The sequence below is a fragment of the Melanotaenia boesemani genome, chromosome 5 (genome assembly GCF_017639745.1).
Source record: "Melanotaenia boesemani isolate fMelBoe1 chromosome 5, fMelBoe1.pri, whole genome shotgun sequence".
NCBI classification, from domain to species: Eukaryota; Metazoa; Chordata; class Actinopteri; order Atheriniformes; family Melanotaeniidae; genus Melanotaenia; species Melanotaenia boesemani.
Window position 1 is genome coordinate 12924880 of NC_055686.1, and position 20825 is coordinate 12945704.

The 20825-nt window shown below is 41.2% G+C and overlaps 1 protein-coding gene across 1 annotated transcript in view; it reads right to left on the bottom strand.

Moving 5' to 3' along the window:
* Window positions 1-20825, bottom strand: part of exoc6b (exocyst complex component 6B) — a 109005-nt gene that overhangs the window by 14925 nt on the left and 73255 nt on the right. The window contains exon 20 of the mRNA XM_041985041.1: window positions 19078-19151. Within this exon, the coding sequence (XP_041840975.1) occupies window positions 19078-19151 (74 nt within the window). The remainder of the gene's footprint in view (window positions 1-19077; window positions 19152-20825) is intronic.

Below are 20825 nucleotides of genomic sequence, written 5' to 3' on the forward strand. Positions count from 1 at the left end.
CTTTGTTGCTTTGGAGCAACATTTGATTTTAACCTCACATTGTGAGCATATGAAGGATCCTCTAATAGTGCTCCTACATGAACGCGTACCCTGCAGCTTTAACAGTATCGCTTCATCTTCAGCTATAAATGGAATGAGGTAAGCCTGGATGTTTATCACTTTGCAACAGAAAACTAATTTTAAATTCTCACTGGAGGGCCAAGAACTAAATTAAAACCAAAGGCTTGTATCTTTGTACATCTGCCTGCTGCCTCATTTCCACCACCGCAGCTCGCTGCTGCCAGTGACCACAACACAGCCCTAGCCCCACTGCGACACCCCCTTTAGTGCACAAGCTGCACTTTATTAATCCGCCGTTTTGATCAGTGATGATTATTTAGCATCATTTTACATTGTGCCCCTACACTCAAATATGTCATTTTATACAGCAAAGATAAAAGAATGAGAATAAACTGAACATGTACTGTCTTTGATGGACTTTGCTCCACCTGACCTTTGGTCAGACCCAAAATATCAATGACGTGTCCATGAGATAAAAACATGGGAATTCTGTTGATGTTACAGACCACAGCTGTCAGAACTGCCACATGATGCTACAGTCTGTCCGTGTGCATCTTTTTAAAAGAAGTGAGCTTTTCACCCATAAACTTCTAAACCACCAATGACATGCATACATGCAAATGTGAGGTCATTAGTGTCACTGTGCTTTGTCCTTTGAGAACTAAAAAAGAAAAAAAAACTCTTATCTGTAGGTCACTGAGCTAAAGAAAATCTGCCATTTCAGCAGCTTCATGCTGATAAACGGTTCCTGTCCATGTTGAGGTAATACTGTCGGCAGCGAATAACAAAGCAGAGGAGAACAAGTAGAGAAATCAAACTGTACTGTAACTGTAAAGGAGAGGGGAAAAAAACTGGAATAAAAACAGCCTTTGGTCTCATCACGGTACTCTGAATATAGCCGCAAAATATATTCCTATTTTACAAACTTTATATACAACACTGGGGACAACAAAACAATTTTATTGTTATACCAAAGCCACCGAACGGGTGTTTTTAAATTTACTATCATTATTGTCACCATCATTATTTTTTTTTTTTGCTGTATTATCATTATATATATTTTTTGTTTTTTTTTTAAAGAGTTAATTAGTTTGAATGTCGGAGATATCCCTGGAAAGCAGAGTTACTGTTTGCTATCTAATTAAATGAATCAGGGTTCAGTCTCCTTAACTCAAGTCTTTTCAACAATCATGAGAGATTTTACTAGAAGGAATTCGGTCACATTTACAACCCAGATTAACCCTCATTAGCTGACAAAAATCTGCTTTTAAGTCAAGTATCATATTTTCTCGATGTTTACATACACAGTATGTGTTCTTTCTGAATATCCGATACCAGTATAGATGGTGCAAGACCAACTTTCCTGCTCTGCTCTCACTCCGCTCTCTTTTTCTCCATCTTGCTCTCCTTTCCCCATCATCCTTCCTTCCTGGTCAGCATTGACTGATTAGTTCTGCTACCTGCTTAAAAAAGTGAGAGAGCTAAATGGAACGAGTGTGTGGAAAAAAGGAGAGAAACAAAAACGAGACAAGAGGGCTGGTGGTTCAACCAGGGGTCTCCGCTGTCAATTAGACACAGCACAGGCGGAGCGAGCGACATAGATGAACAGAAACGGAGTGAGAGAGAGAATGAGAGGAGGCAAATGAGAGGGACGAGAGAAGACTCAAAAAGAATGATTGGGGAAATATTACAGGACTGCAGCAGAAAGGCAAGGGGGGGGCACAGGAGGTCAGGCGGAGGGTAACTAGATGTTACGGAGGAGGAAGAACGAGTGAGACGATAAACGAGTGGAGGCTGAAGTCAGACGGGCCTGCTGGGAGCTGCTCTGTGCGCTGATAAAGCAAATAAAGACAGAATACTCCAAAACAAACAGGGCTACAAAAACAGCAGCTTTTAGCTGCACTCTGAGCTCCATTTAGATTCAGGCACTTTTTAAAAAGGTCACTTCAGCCAGAGCTACTTTTTTAAAGTCAATTTGGCTCCAAACACTTTTCAGAGGCTAATTCTGGGCCAGGAGTTCAGTTTGGGTTCATCCACTGTTTGGTTAAGTTTGAAACTTCTACCATCTAATTTAAAAGTCATTTCTTCAGAAGTGGATCAGAGACATATACTTTATATGTGAACTCAGCTGTTTTTGTTTTTGAGTTTGTTTTTCCAAACTTTACAACAATATCAACGGTGAAAACTGAACCACCTCCTCAAACTTTATAACTGTTAGATATTTCTTGTCAGTTTATTTATGTGTGCTGGGTTAAAGAGTTTGAATTTAGATAAATGCATGTGAGGGGAGAAAGAGTGGACTGGATGAGGGGCACAAAAGCAAGAGAAAACTTACATTATATCGTCCCAAACTCCTGAGATAATTGTTTTGTAAGTTTTGACTATCCAAAATACCACATTCTTGTTTTACTGTATATTCAGCAGCTCTTCATCATCCTTGATGAACGGCCATCACACACTCTGCTACATCTACCCCTCCCAGCTACATGCACCAGAAGCAAGTGCTACCTGAGCACTTTTGTTGCAACATTTACATTACATTCATTTAGCAGACGCCTTTATGAAAGGTGTTAATATTCGTCCCCTGGGGGAATCGAACTCTGGTCGACTGCATGGGAGACATGCTCTGCCAACTGAGCTATCCAGCTGCAATTTTTAAGTTGAGCATTAAGCATTTTTGTGACATTTAAACGCGTCACTACTGAAGTTTAGCAGATTTTCACAACTAGGATGCCCCCTAACAACAGCTAATTTAACATCCATCTTGCAGCCTAAAAATCAGACCGAAAAGTTGGCCCTTGTCTTATATCTTGCTCTCTTCCTTTCTCTCTTTGCTTCGCTTCCTCCGATAATGTCCTGTCTTTGTTGAATCAGACAGGGTGCGCATTCAAAACTGCTTGTGTGTTGATATCTAGTTGCTTCTTTAAAATTACGCAGCATCCCAGGGGAAAAAGAAAGTGCAGTTTCTTAGCCTCAGGACGCTTAAAGAATGCATCCAGGGCGGCTCAAGGAATGTAGATATTAACTGTCACATTAAACATATGAGTTAAACACATGTTTAAAAGGTCAGAAAATTACAAAGTGACACTTGAAGAAATGTTTCTTTTCAAAAGAGCAACAAAGGAAAAAAATACAGTAATTTCAGGCTGCACACTGCAGGCTGAGAGAAGGAAGAGCTCATGCTATTCCACATATGCTTCAAATATATATATATATATATATATATATATACACACACACACAGAAAACAATGCAACAATATTCATACTATTGCCCAGCTCCCCCTATTTAAACCCTTTCTTGTGATCAACTGCTTGTGTAAAACATTGCAAGCTCAAAATACAAAATATTCAAATATGAACACACATTTGCATGTGTCTGTCCATTTGCAGTGAGAGAAAAATCAAACAGCCTTGGCAGCATCACGCAGCAGTTTTCTCACCTCGTCTGCTTCCCCAAAAAGCCCAAAACAGGAAATGGATAAAAGGTGAGAGTGCTTTGAAGGTTTTAACTCTTTGGTTTGACCATAAGATGACCGCAGAGTAGCACACAAACACACACTGCATATAAACACACACAGGAAGGGGTGTAGATGCAGGTCATATCGGGGAGACTGACGGAGAGGTCAGCACTGATAACGCAGAACAATGACCCGACCCGGTCACCACACGGTCACTGTATGTGTACATATGAAAATAAGTACGACTGGCGGTCATTACTTTGCATGTCAGAGGCAGACTTGTGGGTGTTCGCCGACATCTGATTTAATGAGTCATTTACTAACGTGGGAGAGCTCTTGCTGTGTTTGTGTGTATCCGAGTGCAAGTCGGAACCACCTTAACCCCCCCTGCTCACCTCCAATACCAACCCAATTCCTGACCGCTACTTGACCATCAGTCGGATGTAAAGAACCACCGCTCCCCACCCCGTCCAATCAGGTTGCTGAATAGCTCTGTTGCTGTGACCACTGCCTGACCTGTTGTCACGCCGATAAGGCCGGCCACAGACAGAACAGGAAGTTGAGACAGGGGCCGAGAAACACACACACACACGCTTGAACTCATAAATCCACAGATATGGACGAGCACATCTTGAGCTGCGATTGTTTCTTGCTGCGTTATCTTCAACGCAGCAGGATCACAGACCCGGTTATTACACTCAGAAACAGCTGTGTGTGTGAGTGTGTGTGTAGTCAACTTCACTATGTAAAAATAAGAGCAGAGTGCATGTGAAGCTTGAAGGAAAGACAGGTGTAGCAGACGTTGAGTGTTTGTAAAGGAGACTATGTGTGTGTGTGTGTGTGTGTGTGTGCGTGAGACAGAAAAATCAGATAAGGGTATTTTGGGGGTCTGAAGCAGAGTTCTCACCCCTCCCTGGCACCAAAACCTATCCCACTGACCTCATATTGCACCCATTTTAAGCTGTGCAAACGTGTGAGTGCAAAATCTTTTTTCATAAACAGTGTTTGATTGAGAGATCAACCCCCACAATGAACCATAATCATCATTTAAGTGGAGGACAAGGAGGAAGCAGCGGAGGAAGCAAAGGAGATGGCGGCAGCAGAGAAGAGAAGAACGAGGGATTTTATGACAGTTTATGGACATTAATGTTAACACAAGAATGAGAGAATACAGTTTACAGGAATTGCACTGAAGTGGATAAAGAGACTCTGGTTCGTTTCCTTTTTTTCCTCTGCTGAGTGGATCGCTTGTTTGGTTTTAAAGGGAAGGGGGATTTAAAAAACACATTTTTGCTGTTAAAACATGTGGATCTCATCAGATCTTACTGATAAAATGACTTTGAAAAAGGCTTTTTGCAGCACAACCATTAACTCCATCAAAATCAAGAGGCCAACAATGTAGGATGCCCAGCAACTTCATATTTCTTGGTTCACCATGATTGTACTGAATGTAAAATAAAATAAAAAAAAAAAACAATCGTATACGATCTTGATAACGAACATCTAGCAAAGCTTGCTTGCTAGAAGCTAATGCATCACACTAAGAATTTCTTCTGTATGGTCGGCAACGTGTGATCCGTAATGAAGACAGATGGATGTTGGCTACCAACTCCATCATCCTCCTTGTGGCTTCAATGTGGGGTCTTCCAAGGCCTTTTGTCATTTCCCCCCGTCTGCTACGGCATGCTTTTTCCTGCAACCAAATTGGGTGTGAAGGTTGTCTTTGCAAGACAGGCTTCCTGTTGTTAAACCACCTTTTTGGACTTTGCTACACCCTGGAGGACCATGCTTGGATTGACCACTTCCAACCCAATGCACACACTCCCTGCAGTGTGCTCGGATGGCTCAACAGATTCCCCATCTGGTGAGTTTCACTCCCAGTCTGGCCTGTAGAACCTGGCTCTGGGTACCCGACTCTCCTCCCTCTTTGGTGGAAGCATGGGCAAGTTGAAGTCGGAGGGTTATAGTGTTCCCAAGGTTTAATGTTTTAAAAAAAACATACAAATGTTAGGAAAATAATTTCTGTAATAGTCTATTATCAACATTACAGAGAGGTGTAACATCATCTTGGGACAGTTAGCAACAACCTCTCAAGAAAAACCCTCTTTGCCCTGATTGGTCAGTTCCAGCGGCCTGATCAGGTACCCCTCACTGAGTGTTTGATTAAACAAAGTTTGTGTTTTTGGGAGCTGAATAACTAAAATACCATTAAAACCAAAATTTATAACAACAAATATCTTTGACAAAAAGATTCAAATGATTAAAAATATACCTCTCTATAAGTATCCAATAATTTTACTAAATCAGTTATCTTCAGTCATTTATGGTCAACAGGTCCTACATGGGCACACAGCATTATCACTGTAATAAAAGACAGAAAAGATTATTCTTCAGAAATCAGCAAGGAACAAAGTAGAGAAATCAGTGGATGTTAATGTTATTTTGTGGGAAATCTGTCGTTAAGACATAAAAAAAAAAAAAGGAGAATCATACTTATTTGGTACAGTAAGAACAAACTACATCATTTAAATCAACTTCTTCAAAGAACCGAAAAGGTAAAGGGGACAATAAGTAAACGCAGTAAACAGGAATAAATATCACATGGAAATCGCTGACAATCAACCAAAGTCTTTGAAATGATACAATACTTTGTCTCATCCTGGTGATACAGATGCATCTTGATCGACATTTGACGACAGTTGCTATCTCCAACTTGGTCACTAGATGTCAGTAAATCATTTAATACTCATAAATCTGCTTTCATTAGCAGTAAAGTATATTTTGATTGAGTCATTTTTGTTAGGATAAATTTAGTTTGTTCCCGACGTTCACACTGTTTCTAAATTTAATCTATTATATTTGAATTTTTGTGTAGTTAGACGAAGGTAACCAATTTCAGTAAGAACAGCTGGGAAGACGTGTCAGTAAAATCATACAGAAAGTAGCTGAAACATTTAGGTAAAGATAAAGAACTACATTACAACTGTTGTACCTTCAAGAAAATCCAAACATGATGAATTTATAGCTAATCTATTAAATTTCCTCTATTTTTCCCATCTTAAAGAATGAATGGTGTGTTCACAGGCATTTGCAGGCTGCAGTGGTTACAAAACGCTACTATAAAGTTTTTTAAATATAGTCATTCCCAACAAATCGAATCATTTTATCCATTGCTGTCCATCTGTGTGTGAAGGCTGGTTAATTACAGCACTAGTGATAGTTTCACAATGTTGTCTTACAATAACAAAGTTATCCAATAGTGGGACGCAGCGAGGGAGCTTGAACAGACTTGACCTTAGGACGTCACGGTTGCATGGTTACACTGCTGGTCTTTCAGACTGCTTGGTCACCAGGATGCCGAGTAGAAAATCATTTCTGTGCACTTTTCAACAAATGTGATGTCGCCCATGAACGATCGCTACAGGCTGAAGTGCTGCGGCATTTTGTGCAAACTTTTTGCATCCATGTTTTTGTTTTAACGTCCCTCCTTCACCCGCTCTTCCAATAGATCTGCAGGCGAGCATTTAGATGTCCGTCTGCTGCTCATCCTTCCTTCGCCCTCTTTCTTCTCCACTCATCCCGCTCTTTCACCCCTCTCCACTCCTCTATTCATCCCCCCTTCTGTGACCGGTCAAATGGCTGAAGAGAAGTGTCAGCCTACCGAGGAGACGGAGGGGGAGAGACAGACCACCCTGTACGTCCGTTTGACTCGCCGTATCACTTTCACCTGACTGCACTCTTTCATGCGTGATCCCTTACTTTTTGCTCCGCTCCGTCAACATTTTCACACATTCATGTCTCGTTTTTTTTCTTTCCTCTCTGTGAGTTCAGGATTTGGCCAAAGCTCCTTTGCTTTTTCTCATTTCTATCTTCTCCTGTCATCTTCCTTTGGATTCATTCACCCGCTCCTTCACTTCTTCTCATAAACTTTCTCCTTCATTTCTGCTTCTCTGCTCCCATTTTGCACTTTCCCCATCTCTGCTTCTCTGTCCCTTTATTTATCTTCTCTTACATGTTCAGCCTCTTTCTCCATCTGTCTGGGTCTGGCGAGGAGTTGAAGGGTCAGAGGTGAACCTGCTGCTGATGTGGTGGAGTGTGCACACTGGCAGCCATTCAGTCTCACCACACACACGTATTGGTACAGTAACCTCCGGTTCCCCCTTTATGCTGTAGCTGTCCCAGCATGACCACAATCTTGAGGAACACCACGCTGGGGGCTCTGCCTGCTCAGTCTGGGGGGTGTTGGTGCAGTGATTGCCCTTGTCTGGGTGTCTGGGCCCACACCACAGCCATAAGGCTGTAGTGCAGGGCCCCGGTCTGCCCTGATTGGGGTGGTTCCCATGATGGCAGCCGCTTTAGGACATGGGTGGACTGGCTCCTGGTGTGGATGGATCCCATGATATCGTTTCCTCACAGCAGCATCAAGCCAGATGTTTATCCCTTTTAGTGTTTTATACTACTTTTAGTACATTGACCGAAATCAAGGAGTCATGTGCAGAATGGGAGTGGGGGTGTATCTGCTTTGTGTGTATATATGCATGTTTGTGCGTGCAACTGTATGAAAGACTGACTTTCTTTTTTTATTATGCAGTCTCCTTTGATGTGTGCAAAGTCTCGTTTTGTTTTTAATATGCATAAATTGATTTTTCATGTAAAGCACTTTGTGTTGCCCCAGCATGAAAAGTGCTTTATAAATAAAGTTTGATTTGAACGTCACAGTAGCAGATCTCTCTTTATTTCTCTGACCTCCATCTCCTCTTGTCCTCACTCTCACCCCTGTCCTACCCTTCTCCTAATCCTTAATTTTTTTGCTCTACCTTTACCTCTAAAAGGCCTCTTTTGCATTATTTTTTCCACATCTTACAAAGAACTGCAAAACAGCTGAGTCGAAAATAAGCTCATACAATTTCAAGTTTGAAGGCCTTGCTAAGGTCTGGGAATTTCTGCACTGCAAGGTTTAAAAGGATAAATGCTGAATGCATATGGTTGCATTTAACGTCATGCAAACAAACTTATTTTTAGCTCTTTGATTTAGAGAAAACAACATGAACATGTGACCAAACATGACCACACTGAAATTTCACTACCTCATCGTCCAAGTCATGTCTGATAGATTTCCATTTGTAATGACGAAGACTATGATTGCCTGCTACTTTCATGACATTTTCTAGTGTCAGGTATTACACCTTCATATAGGTATAAAACTGCTTATATTTTGGTCATTGGTTAACTTTGTGAAGGACACGCCAAAGTAAAGAGAATACCAAAGTACCACATTTTTAAGATGTCTCTACGAGGACTTAAGGTATTTATTGACTAACGTGGGTGTGATTTTGCCGTATTCAGGTGACAGTAAGCAGGTAACTTAAATACCATATATTAAATTAAAGGGGTTGTTTTAATAAGTTACTTCATTTCAAATTTGGTAATATGACATTAACGTAGGCAGACCTCAGGTGGAGAAATGTAGCGACACCTATAATTAGTATTACGAGAATCAAAGTGTGATGCTCCATAGAAAGTCGTTTCAGGAGACTAGCGGCATGTCCTGAATTTATTCATTTTAACAGGAGAAATAAACACAGAGCCTGTCCTGTTCTATTCTTCCCACAGTCTCTAAGGAAATACTGGAAATATTGTAAAATACTGGCACTAAATTTTTTTTTTTTACAAGAAGAGGAATTAATTTTGAGGCTTCTCTCTTTGGGAAAACTGATCTAGAGAGTATTTTAAGTAGTCCTAATGTAACCTAAATACACTATTTGAAAAAAGTTAGGGATATTCAGCTTTCTGTATGAGGTCAGAATGTATTTAAAATGGCCTATAACCTGTGCAGGTGAACTTAATTTGACTTTCTCTAAGCTTTTCAAGTAATTACTGTAGAATCTGCTGTTCTCTAACAAGATGAATAACCACAAAACAAAATAAGTGAACCATGAATCAACCACTAAATGCTCTGTTCAATGACAGCTTGTACCTACACCAGTGTTTCTCAGTCCTGGTCCTCAGGACCCACTGCCCTTCATGTTTTAGAAGTAACCCTACTTTAACACACCTGAACTAAATGAATGGCTTGTTAACAGGCTGCAAAGAACTTGATAAGGAAGTTCATTAATTTGAATCAGGTGTGTTTGAGCAGGAACACGCCTAAACATGCAGGGCAGTGGGTCCTGAGGACCTGGACTGAGAAACACTGATCTACACAGTCCTCTTCATCATACTGTTCACATTTTAAATTATCAGACCAAGACGACACCTAACACATGACAGGTTATTCGGACATTGACATTTTATGTTGTGGTATACCCACCACTTAACAGCTTGAGATAAAAGAATTATGGCTGCATGATTCTAAAGTGGTTCACCTATATTGCCATTCCGGGAACTTGAATCTGGGTCCTTCAGCCCCAAGTCCACATCACTCCTAGCCCATACACCTCTACACATAGTCATATAATGGACACTCAAAACACTGAGTTATGAGATTAAATTCATCACACTGGAAATGGTGAAGAAGTCCTGATGCATTGTGTCTTTAGTGCACAGGATCTTTTAAAAGAGGCAGATACAGGTTAGCCTGGCATGGCAAAATAATCTAAAAACTGTACATATTCACTTTCATTGCAGAAAAATCTCTGTGGGCTCAACTAAATAGAGCGACTGTATTAGCCTTACATGAGATAAACAGATGACTGACCAGAGAAAGGTCTAGTCTGTGGGCTGGTCAGATGATCTGATCTAAAATACAGGAAGGTCGGCAAGTCAAACGCGTTAAACTAAGCAAGAGTTACATTATTTTGAATACATCACGTGACAGGTGATGTGAACACACTTCTTTAAAGACTCTTTCAGACATCAGCTCTTTCCTAACTAGTAGACTACTTTACAACTTCCATCCTATTCCTCCCCAGGCTTCAGGTCAGCCTTTTAAAGAAAAATCCTGGATGAAAACACCAGAAAAATAAATCGCGCTGACAAACAAGTGAGCAAAATCAAACTCCATTCACCCTCATTTCAGGTCTGAAGCAAAACTCTTGGTAAGAATTTAGGACTCAAGAGAAGCTGCAAAACAATCAGGTAAGAGCATAAAACAAAGTTATTGAAACAATCTGATTTTGAGGGATTATTTCCTGGAGGAGTTTATCACGTTTTGCATGGGAGTCAGGCGACAGGGAGGAAGTGAGATGCAATAAGCAGCATTTGCACTCAAGTCAGAAACAATGAAATGACAAACAAACTGTGTTGGAAATCAAGTGAGGGCTTCCTGTTACAGTAATAGATGACCTCGTTTGGTACAACTTGTTTTTCTCACTGCAACAAGTACAAAAAACAAAACAAAGCAATTCAATCTCCCAAAGCAAATGTTGAACTTTATAAGAGTCATTTTGCAAACACTTTGAGTTATGCATTAAGAGTATGACTACTCTGATTCACCAGCCAGTGCTGTGGTGGATAACTGAATAGGCCTAACAGGCATAGACCCAGGGGCCCAAATAGTTGGGGGCCCTGTAGCCTCTATTTGAAATGACGGTTAACATTTCTTGCTGACAAGTCCATCAAACCACAACAAAGGGCCAAAAAAACGGCAGCTAAGAGCAGCAAACAACCACAAAGAGATGAAAGATGAAAATCAACAAAAGCTGTAGCATGAGCAAACATAGGAGACACCAGCTGACACCAGACAGATGCAATGAAAAGAGATGTACGATGGACACAAACAATGGCAAGGCCAATGTAAAGACATTACCCAGAAAACACACCAAAAAGACACAAAACGACTAGAAACAAATGTTGACAGAAGCAAAATTAAGATAAAGGAACTGGAGAAACCGCCATCTATATGATGCGCAAGGCTGGATGCAAAGAAATGTGAAATTACAGTAGAAACCGCATCAGGCTGAAAAGACCCCCAAAAAATAAAGACTAAAAACAAAGTAGAAGATGGATAAATGCAACAGAAAAGAGATTAAAATGGACCAATAGAGCCAAACCTAGGATAATAGCTAAAAAAAGTACCAGAGAAAGACAAAGACAACTGTGAATACTAAACTGGGCTTCATCCAAAAACAAGAGAAGGCAATGACCTACTGATGCACTTCAGTTAGTCCACATAAATAATGGGATGTAATAATGGCTATGTCCATCTTTTATACAAACTGTAGGGTTTAATGCCGTTTAAAGGAGTCACAGTTGAAGGCGGTTTTTAGAAAACTTACCATCAAAGACGGGAGTGCAGCCGGTAAATTAGAATAATTAATGTTCAGTTTTGTACAGTTTCAGAAATAGAGGCAAGATTTTAAAGAAGCACTATGTAACTTTCTGACCTTAGAAATCTGTGTTTCTGATTAATTTTGGTGACAGTAACATTTATTATGTATGTTCCTTGAGCTGCAGTTGACCAGCAGTGTCCCGAAGTTGCAAAACCAAACTTTAAAACTTTTTGTTCCAGCCTGGAGTGTTATTATCCTGCTGTGTTCTGCTTTACGCATCGTGTCATGCCAGCAACTGAATATCAACACTGTAGCTGATTCAAAGAAACACACGCGACATTACTAGAGGAAGAGAGGAAAGGAAAGAGATGGAGACAGAGTCAAAATTGGACCGACTTTTGTTCACTGGAGAGAGCTCTGATTACAGGTAGGATGTAAGCTAGAGCTAAATTAGCCATCGTTAGAGGTCACTTCACTGGGAAAATCGGCCAATGTTCAGTAGTACTTATTAAAAGTGTGAGGCAGGCGTGAGTGAGGAGGGGTGTTGAGATGTTTGATTAAAGAGGACCTTCATATTTAAGAGCTGGTTCAATGTCAGGATTTCCTCACAGTTGTTTCTGGGTCTGAGAAGCTGGAGTTTTCTGCACATTATTTTTCCACGGTTTCATCCCCTCTTCCATCCTTCTCTCCCTCCCACTGCCTCGTTAGTCTGGGTTACGAGGAGGTGAGATGGAGGTTTCCTCTCCCACTGGGCCTCATCTCATCTCTTAGCCTGTCTATTACCTCAACACACACACAGACAAACGGGAAGAGTGTGTTATCCTGTCACTGGGTAATCGCTACTGGCTACGCCGCTCAATCTACAAACACACACACTGCGCTTGGATAAGAGGAGCAGTTGTCATGCTGTGACATGTTGCTTTTGGAGCTCAAGAGGGAAGCCTCGTTAGGTAATGTTTGGGATGCACACAAACGTCAGACAGAGGGCAGAGCATGTACTCAGAGCATGTGTGTGTGTCGGTGTGTGTGCTTAAAAGAAACCCAATTTGTTGACCAATGAAATCCAGCCAGTGAACAGGAGGAGAAAGGTAAGAAAGGCGACATGAGAAGAAGAAATCAAGAAGTTAGTTGGGAGCTGAAGATGAACAAAAGTGAGAAGGAGACAAAAACAGAAACTAACAGCAAAAAATGAGGAAAGAAGAGGAAAAGAAAGGCAGTTTAGAAGAAGAAGAATGAAGGAAGAAACACCAGAAAATTCAAAACTGAAGCAGGGAAGACAGGAACGAGGGAGAGGAGAGGTTTAAGGTTAAAAGACAACAGGAGATGTGGGAAGAACCAGCTAGGAGAGGAAATGAAAGGCCATTTAGGAAAGGACAGAGGAAACAGGAGGAAATGAGAAGAGTAGTTAAGAGGAAAGGAGGAAAAAGGGGGGGAAAATGCCAAAAAGAGGAAAATTGAAGAGGACCAGCAAAACAAGGACAGTCACGTCCACCCAGTTGTTCCCTTTGAGAACAAAGTTATCTTCCAGAAACTTCCAGATTGCTATAAACATCTCAGAGATGATGAGTGAGACAGCTGTCGCTTGTAATTTATAACCAACAGCAACACATTTCTGGCTGCTTCTCTATCTCAGGAGCCTTAAAATAAATGCTAGTTCATTGTGTGTCAGGACTGCAACGACTTCTCCTGGGTTTAACAAACGTTTCGAGCTGATGTGCAGACATGTAAAAGTCATTGAAAAGCATCTGATCATCCAAAGCCTCACCATGCAACTGAATTCCCAGGATGACCAGACCAACTCACTATTTTATGTATTTTTAAAATAATTTGTGTTGTTCATGTGTTAAAGAAACACTATTAAACTTTGGCAGATTTGTTTCAGTGTTGTCCCTCCTTAATGACAGCATCCACCTTGCATCCTGTCAGCACTCTGAGCTCTTTCCAGCCAGTGAAAGTCAGTCTGATGTCGACTCGTCTTATCTCTAGCTCCGTCCCTTTTCCACTTTCTTTTACTCTCTTCTTCCGATAATATCCTCTTGCATTTCTTTGAAGAATCGGCCATGGTGCACATTAGAAATGGCTGTGTTTCTGTTTGCTGTGTGACGCAGTGAATAAAGCAAAAGTTGTGAAGTGCAGATTCTCAGCCGTGAGCCGCTGCCCACAACAGTTCCAGAAATGCGCATATCAAACTTCACTGAGCCGTCAAACAAGTCAGGAATGAGTTTTAAGTTGGAAAGTTACATCGTGATACCTTAAAGTGGCAATGAAAATAAAGAACCATCTTATCTTATCTTAAAACCGCTATTACTGTTATTGCATTTGGTCATGGAGTGAGTTAATTGTGACGTCAACACAGCAACACATTTTATTCTGTACTCATCACTGTTGATATACAAAAGAGAAAGTTGCTACTGAGAAAATGATCCACAAAGCTGGGGGAGCACATATTATGTACATAAATGTAACCTCTAACAGAGAGCTATATCTGTGGGCATCACATTGTTGTTGCTGTGGAAACGCAGACTGTAAAAGAGGTGTGACAAATGTGACACTGCTCTCTGGTGTTAATCAAACTGCCATACTATATGCATGATGGAGGAAGTTTTGGAGGAATGTTGTCACTGGTTGGAAGAACAAAAAAAGAGTTTCATCTTTCAAACCCTTTATGCTGCATTTCATTGGTTACATAAATGAATCAGTTCATTAATTTGATTCCTAAAAGTCTGCATCAGTAACAGAAAACCCAGATTAAAATAAGTGTGAGGATAGAGAGAATGAACGTGAGGAACGGAAATGTGCAAGGAGATAAAGACGGGCAGCGAAGACATGACTAGATGAACTAAGGAGAAAACCAGACAAAGTTCATATTACAAGTATAAAAATAGTTTTAATACAGTTAAAAAAATAGAAAGAAATGACATTTTAGACATGAAGAGTGGATGAGATAAATGAATGGATGGAATTTGACTGACTGTGGTCAACCAGAGGAATGAACCAAGGACCTATCAGTGTGGCACACACAAGTGGGCTGAAGGTGGAAGAATGCATGCCTGGCGCATGAATGGCTGGAGAAAAGGATGAGTGGAACTCTACTGTTGCAAGCGTTTTTCTGGGGGTGTGCCACACCACAAAACAACACACACACACACACACACCACAACACACACACACACACAGATGAGGGGCAGCCAAAGGTTTGAAGTAACCACTGATTTCTGAACGTTCTAAATATAGACAGACTGATAAGATCTGTGGAAAAGAAGCAGCCTGGGGATTGTACACACACACACACACACTAAAACAATCATTCTCCGACGCTCACCAAATTATTTAGCAAATGTAGAGAACAGGAGAACGATGCTGACAGCTCATGAGCTGGATACAGAGAATCAGCCTTTTTCCAGACGGTCAGAAATTGTTTGCTATAAAAGTGAAAACAATTCTGATTAAATATCTTGTTGGGCTTTGAATAGTTTGACAGAGATCCGGGATCTAAAGATTTTTGGACCACAGTCAAACAGAATAAATTGAATTTGAAAAACACAAATTCTTGAAACAATGCCAAATAAATTTGTGACCTACTAAGAATTTGGAAGCAAAAGCTGATGGAAACCTGCTTGATAATAAAGTTTACAGGGGATCTATATAGAAAAACATTTGTTGGAGATCACTGATGAATGGCCGTCCTTAACAAGTACATTGTGTATTTAAGTGATCGGGTGCTTTTGTCCTCCAGTTATAACTGGATACAGATAGTTTCTAAACACCAAGTTGCTTCCAAAAGATACTCTAGCCTGCAGGTATTTATATTAAAATCAGCCATGTGGTTGAATAAACTGTGCTGCTTCAAGACGAAACATAAAAACCTGTCCACTTATAAACTGAAATACTTAAGTTTATTCAGCTATGGAGCTGCTATCAGATCATATTTTGGGTGGTGCTTCATGGTACAATGCACAAAAGAAAAAAAGGGAAACCCAAATTTTAAATTAGAAATTAATTATAAAATATCTTTGATCCAACTTTTTCTACCGAAATCAATAAATTTAAGTGTGATGTGTAGCTTCAACCAAAGAAGCAGGAAGGGTTTAAGTTTCTTGTTTCTAAACTGCCAAACTAAAACATTTGGGGTCATATACAGTATGAATTATCATAAAAATAGCTCTGCACGTATCATAAAAGTAGGTCACTGATATGTTTATCTCATGCAACTTTTCCCAAATACAAAAACACTAAAAAGAATGCATTTTCTGTCCAAACAGGAAGAACTTGATTCATGGCTCATTGTCTGATGCATTATTAAATGCTGAAAGGGATTCAGAGTTTCCTGGCCCTTTGAATAAATATTACCGGATAGGAATCATAATACTGCAAATATATGACTATAATAAAGCACCTTGTCAAAATTCAGGTGCAATATTTGTAACAGACCTTAAAAAACATTAAACCCCAATTAATGTAAAAACTAAAAAGTCTAAAAAAAAATTACAAAAGATATGCCGAAATATGCACATATTTAATTTAAAATAATTCATTTAAATGCACACAATAGTATATGAGTAAAAGATTCCCATCAACGTATTATAAGTCAATAATATTGGCAATTAAGTCATATTTTGATATTTAAACTACTTGTACTACTCACTTCCCTCTGAGCCCATTTCGTTAAGTGTGTGTGCGTGAACACGTGTGTCTCGGCCCTGTCCCAGGACCTCAGAACCCTACAGAACACCAGGACCTGACCACATAACAAAACAGCCCCATCAGCGTGATTTATCGACCATTCACCAACACACCAACATATGTACAATGACGCACACACTCCGGAGCATCGATACGTGCATATGAGCACATATTAAAGTGCGCATGTCGACACACAAAACCATGAAAAATTTACCCGAAAGAATGCGGATCAGCTGCAGAGATGCACACTCAGGCAGATGTGTACACGAAGTTAAGTATGAAAGCGGGTATGGGGGTGGGAGGAATGTGCCTCTTTTGATATGATAAGAATGGTTACAAAAAAACAATGGAAGAGAAGAAATAAAGGAGTGAAGGAGCTGAATAACTCCTAAAGGAGTCAAGTGATGCTGATCAGCAAAAGAAAGACAAGAGGAGGGGGAAGGATGGAGATGACGGAAGATGTAGAAGCCAGTGGGAGCAATGGATGGAAAGGGGAAAGAGCTGAGGAGAGAGGAGGAGGCGGGGGTTTGAAGTAAACATCGATGCCGGATGAATGCAATTTTTTTCTTTTCTCCTTCTCCCCATCTTTCCCCCTTCCATCTCCTCCTCCAAGCGAGAGAACAAGAGGCACTGCATCATCCCGACAGGCGGAGAAAGAGAAGAGAGGGAGAGAGAAAGAGGGATTGTGACGGAGGGATAAAGGGCTATCCGTCTCTGTCTGTCACCTCATTCATCGTCCCCTGCTCCGTCCTGCCGGCCCATCCGTCATCTGCTGTCACACACACAAAAATACAGAGACGCACTTTCCACCAACTTTCACACATTCAACATCAACAGCGACAAACACACACATCAAAGACGCTCAGGCGGACACACAATCTTTGACTCGCTCTCCGCCCTGTTTCACACATTCACTGCGACGACACACAAACAGACACGCACACACACTCAGTGTTCCACACACGCAAACATGAGCGTGCAAACACTTTCTACCCACGATGACAAACACAGCAGCCAGAAAGCCTCACAAACTTTTAGCCCAGCTCTCCGCCCCGTTTCACACATTCAATAACGATGACAGTCGCACAAACACGACAAACTCTTCGAAAAGAATCCGCTCGGAAACCACCAGTGCAAGCTCGAGTTCACATACGCACTTTCATGCACGTACACACTTGCTTGCCAAGCACCTTTTTTTTTTTTTTTGCATTTACAAATGCAACATAAACACACAAAAATACACGCACACACACTCTCCGCCCAAAATCCTGGAGCCGTCCAGTTCTGCCCCTGCTCTGGCTGGTTTTGCTCCGTTTTTCCCAGGACCCGAAACAAGACTCGGCACACAAACTTAGCCACTTCCTGCGCTCTGCAGTTTCGCCACATCCAGCCAGAGGACCCTGTTGGCCCCACAGAGCCTGGTAGAGAGGGTCTAATCTGGTGCTGTGGTGTACAACAAACTTTCACCAGTTCAACAACTTTTTATATTAAATTATTATGTCATATAAGCGAACAAAACATGCTAACGCTGTAGTACACATTTAGTACTATAAACCATCATACTCAGATCACAAGCCACCGTCTTTAGGTAAAAAGAAGTACTGAGGTGGTTTTGCTAGGAGTCAGCATTTCACTAAATAAGTTTAATCAGTCATCAGGTTGTCATCTTATAACCATGCAGATTTCTGTTGGAAAACCTGCAATCTCTTGCCACCCACCTAAACATTATTGCAGACCAGTCACACCCCCTAATACAACAACAGTGGCAGCCTCCCCCAGCTGGAAGGCCTCAAAGAACACAAGAGAGAATCTGAGGTGTTCACCCGGCCTCTAAACTCTCCGGGTACAAATCTGAAGGGCAATGTGAGAAGCAAGCCCAATCCACAGAAACCACCACCCCAAAACCCACAGGGTCCAAATAATCTGTGGTATCGCCCACTACAGGACAACCTCAGATGTTAGTCCTTAGGCAAGACCCTTAACGCTACTGCCTGACCACTGTAAGTCACTGTGGATAAAAGCATCTGCTAAATGACTTATGTAATCTTTATTCACACCCTGAAACTAATGTGAGCTCAATATCATAGTAGTTTCATAAAGAAAAAGATAAGACACGTAACTGATAAGACAAAAAAAAAAAAGACATGTTCTCTAATGTTGACTTTCTGGCATGCAACCCTTTGATGTGGCGGCTCTGAAGCTTATAACCATGTGGAAAAATTAGCTCTGAGTCTCTAAAAACTCAGAGGTGAAAGGGTTAAGTCTCAGATCTGCAAATTTAAATTTTTCTTAGTTCCCTGCTTCTTTGCTCCCATTTTAAATTAAAATAATTAGATAATACCATGAGGAACAACAGCAGCAGAGACTGTTTGATGAAGAGATAAAGAACCAAAAAAGTCTGAACAGTGTTAAAAGTATATAGTATGAGAGTGACAGAATTAAACAGGAAGGAATATTAAAAACAAAACCATCAGAAAACCAAATGAAAGAAGAAGATGGAAACAGGGAGTGTGTGAGGGAGGATGGAAGGAAAGATAAAAAAGAATAAGAAGGGGAGGAGGAGGAGGCAGAAGAAAGATAGTGGGGTGAAAAAAAAAAAAAAAAAAAAAACAGAAAGAAAGAGAAAACGAAGGGGAGAGGACCACGAGAGAGACAAAGACCTACTTGTCTCAAGTCACTGAAGGCCAGAAGCAACGTGTCACCCTGGAAGCCTGCGACCGGGCTGGCTCTGGCAAAACCTGTGGGAAAATACAAACCCGCCCCCCCCCAGTCCACCCCCGGAGAGAGGGAAGAGAGGAGGAGGAGGAAGAAAAAAAAAGGGTGAAAAACAGAATAATAAAAGACCTGGTTGGATTCGCTATGCATCGGGATAGATTGGCAGACAAATGACAGCCTGGGGAGGAGGAGGAGGCAGAGGAGAGGGGAGGGGGGCAGGGTGTTAGAGTCATGTCGCTAGGTCTTGCTGAAAAAGACAGTGTGTATGTGTGTGTGTTTGTGAAACAGTGAGTGTGTGGCTGTAAGCAGCAGAGGTTTTTAGGTGTAGGGTGTCTGAATATGTGATGAAGATGACAAAGTGAATGTGATGGTGTTTCCTGGGAACAGTCGGTGTGTGTTGATGTGCTTTCATGTTCGAGTACAGCTGAAGACGGTTGGATTTTGAACCCAGGGTGACGGCTGTGTGTGTCGGGGTCGTGCGGAGTGTGAGCTGGGGTCTTGGCGTCAGTTGGCCCCCGTAAACAAGCAGACTGGTATTTTGATGGAGGGAAGGAGCGAGAAGAGGAGTGCTGTGGAGAAGGAGAGCAAGCCTGTAGCTAATCTCTTTCACCTCGGGACACTCACACAAGGCCATACACACCACAGCACTCATTACACGCCTGCCATCTCTACTGACCCCTGCGGCACACACAAACAGGTCCTGCTCGTGAACTTTGAAGTTGCAGGTTAAATTAGCCTTTTATCCTTTGCCTTCATCTACTTTTCCCTTTCCATACATAATGAAAAATAGGTTACCTGACATTGTCAGTGGAGGCAACACACGTGAGTGGAAAATATGGTCCATGTCTGCATTTTTCTCGTCTGTTACTGAGCATACATCTAGAAACACCACCCATTCTGGCATGTCCTTTCACTTTTATGCTGACCTCCAGATCTACTTACTTGATTGTATAGAGGAAATAAAGGCATGCATGTTATTGAATTTTCTTTGTTTTAATGTCAAAATGACTGAGGTGTTGCTATTTGGGCCCCCTGATACCTTACAAGACCAGTTGACCTGGGGTTCTTCACTGGTTATCTGAAACCTGCAGCAACAAATCTTGGAGTGCGCTTAGATGGTAACCTCATACTTGATGCACAAATAAGCTCAGTGGTCAAGTCTACTTTCTTTCAGCTAAGACAGCTATCTAAAGTTAAACCATTTCTTTCTCTGCATCATCTCAAGATTTTAATACATGTTTTTGCCTCAAATCGTTTGGACCTCAACGCACTTTACGTTGGTTTTAGTCAGACCTCCCTCGATCAGCTGCAGCTGGTCCAAATGACTTAACAGGCACTAAAAAACACAAGAGCACGTTACTCTGGTCTTTGCTTCCCTTCAATTGGCTAACTCTTCATTTTAGGGTCAATTTTATGATTCTTTCATTTTTAAGTGCCTTCACAGTGTTGCACCACAGTATCTGTCAGACCTCCTACAGCCATATTAATCATCACGATCCCTCACTTTTAACCGTGCCCTCAACCAAAGCAAACTTAGAGGTGACCGAGCATTTTCTGTGGCTGGACCTGAGACTGCGGAACCAGTTAGCTCCACATATTAAGGAAGCCTCTTCACTTGCCGTTTTAAAATCATTGCTTAAGACACTTCTTTGTTTTTAGTCTTTGGGTTTTAACACTAGTTGAGATGTTGGTTTTTG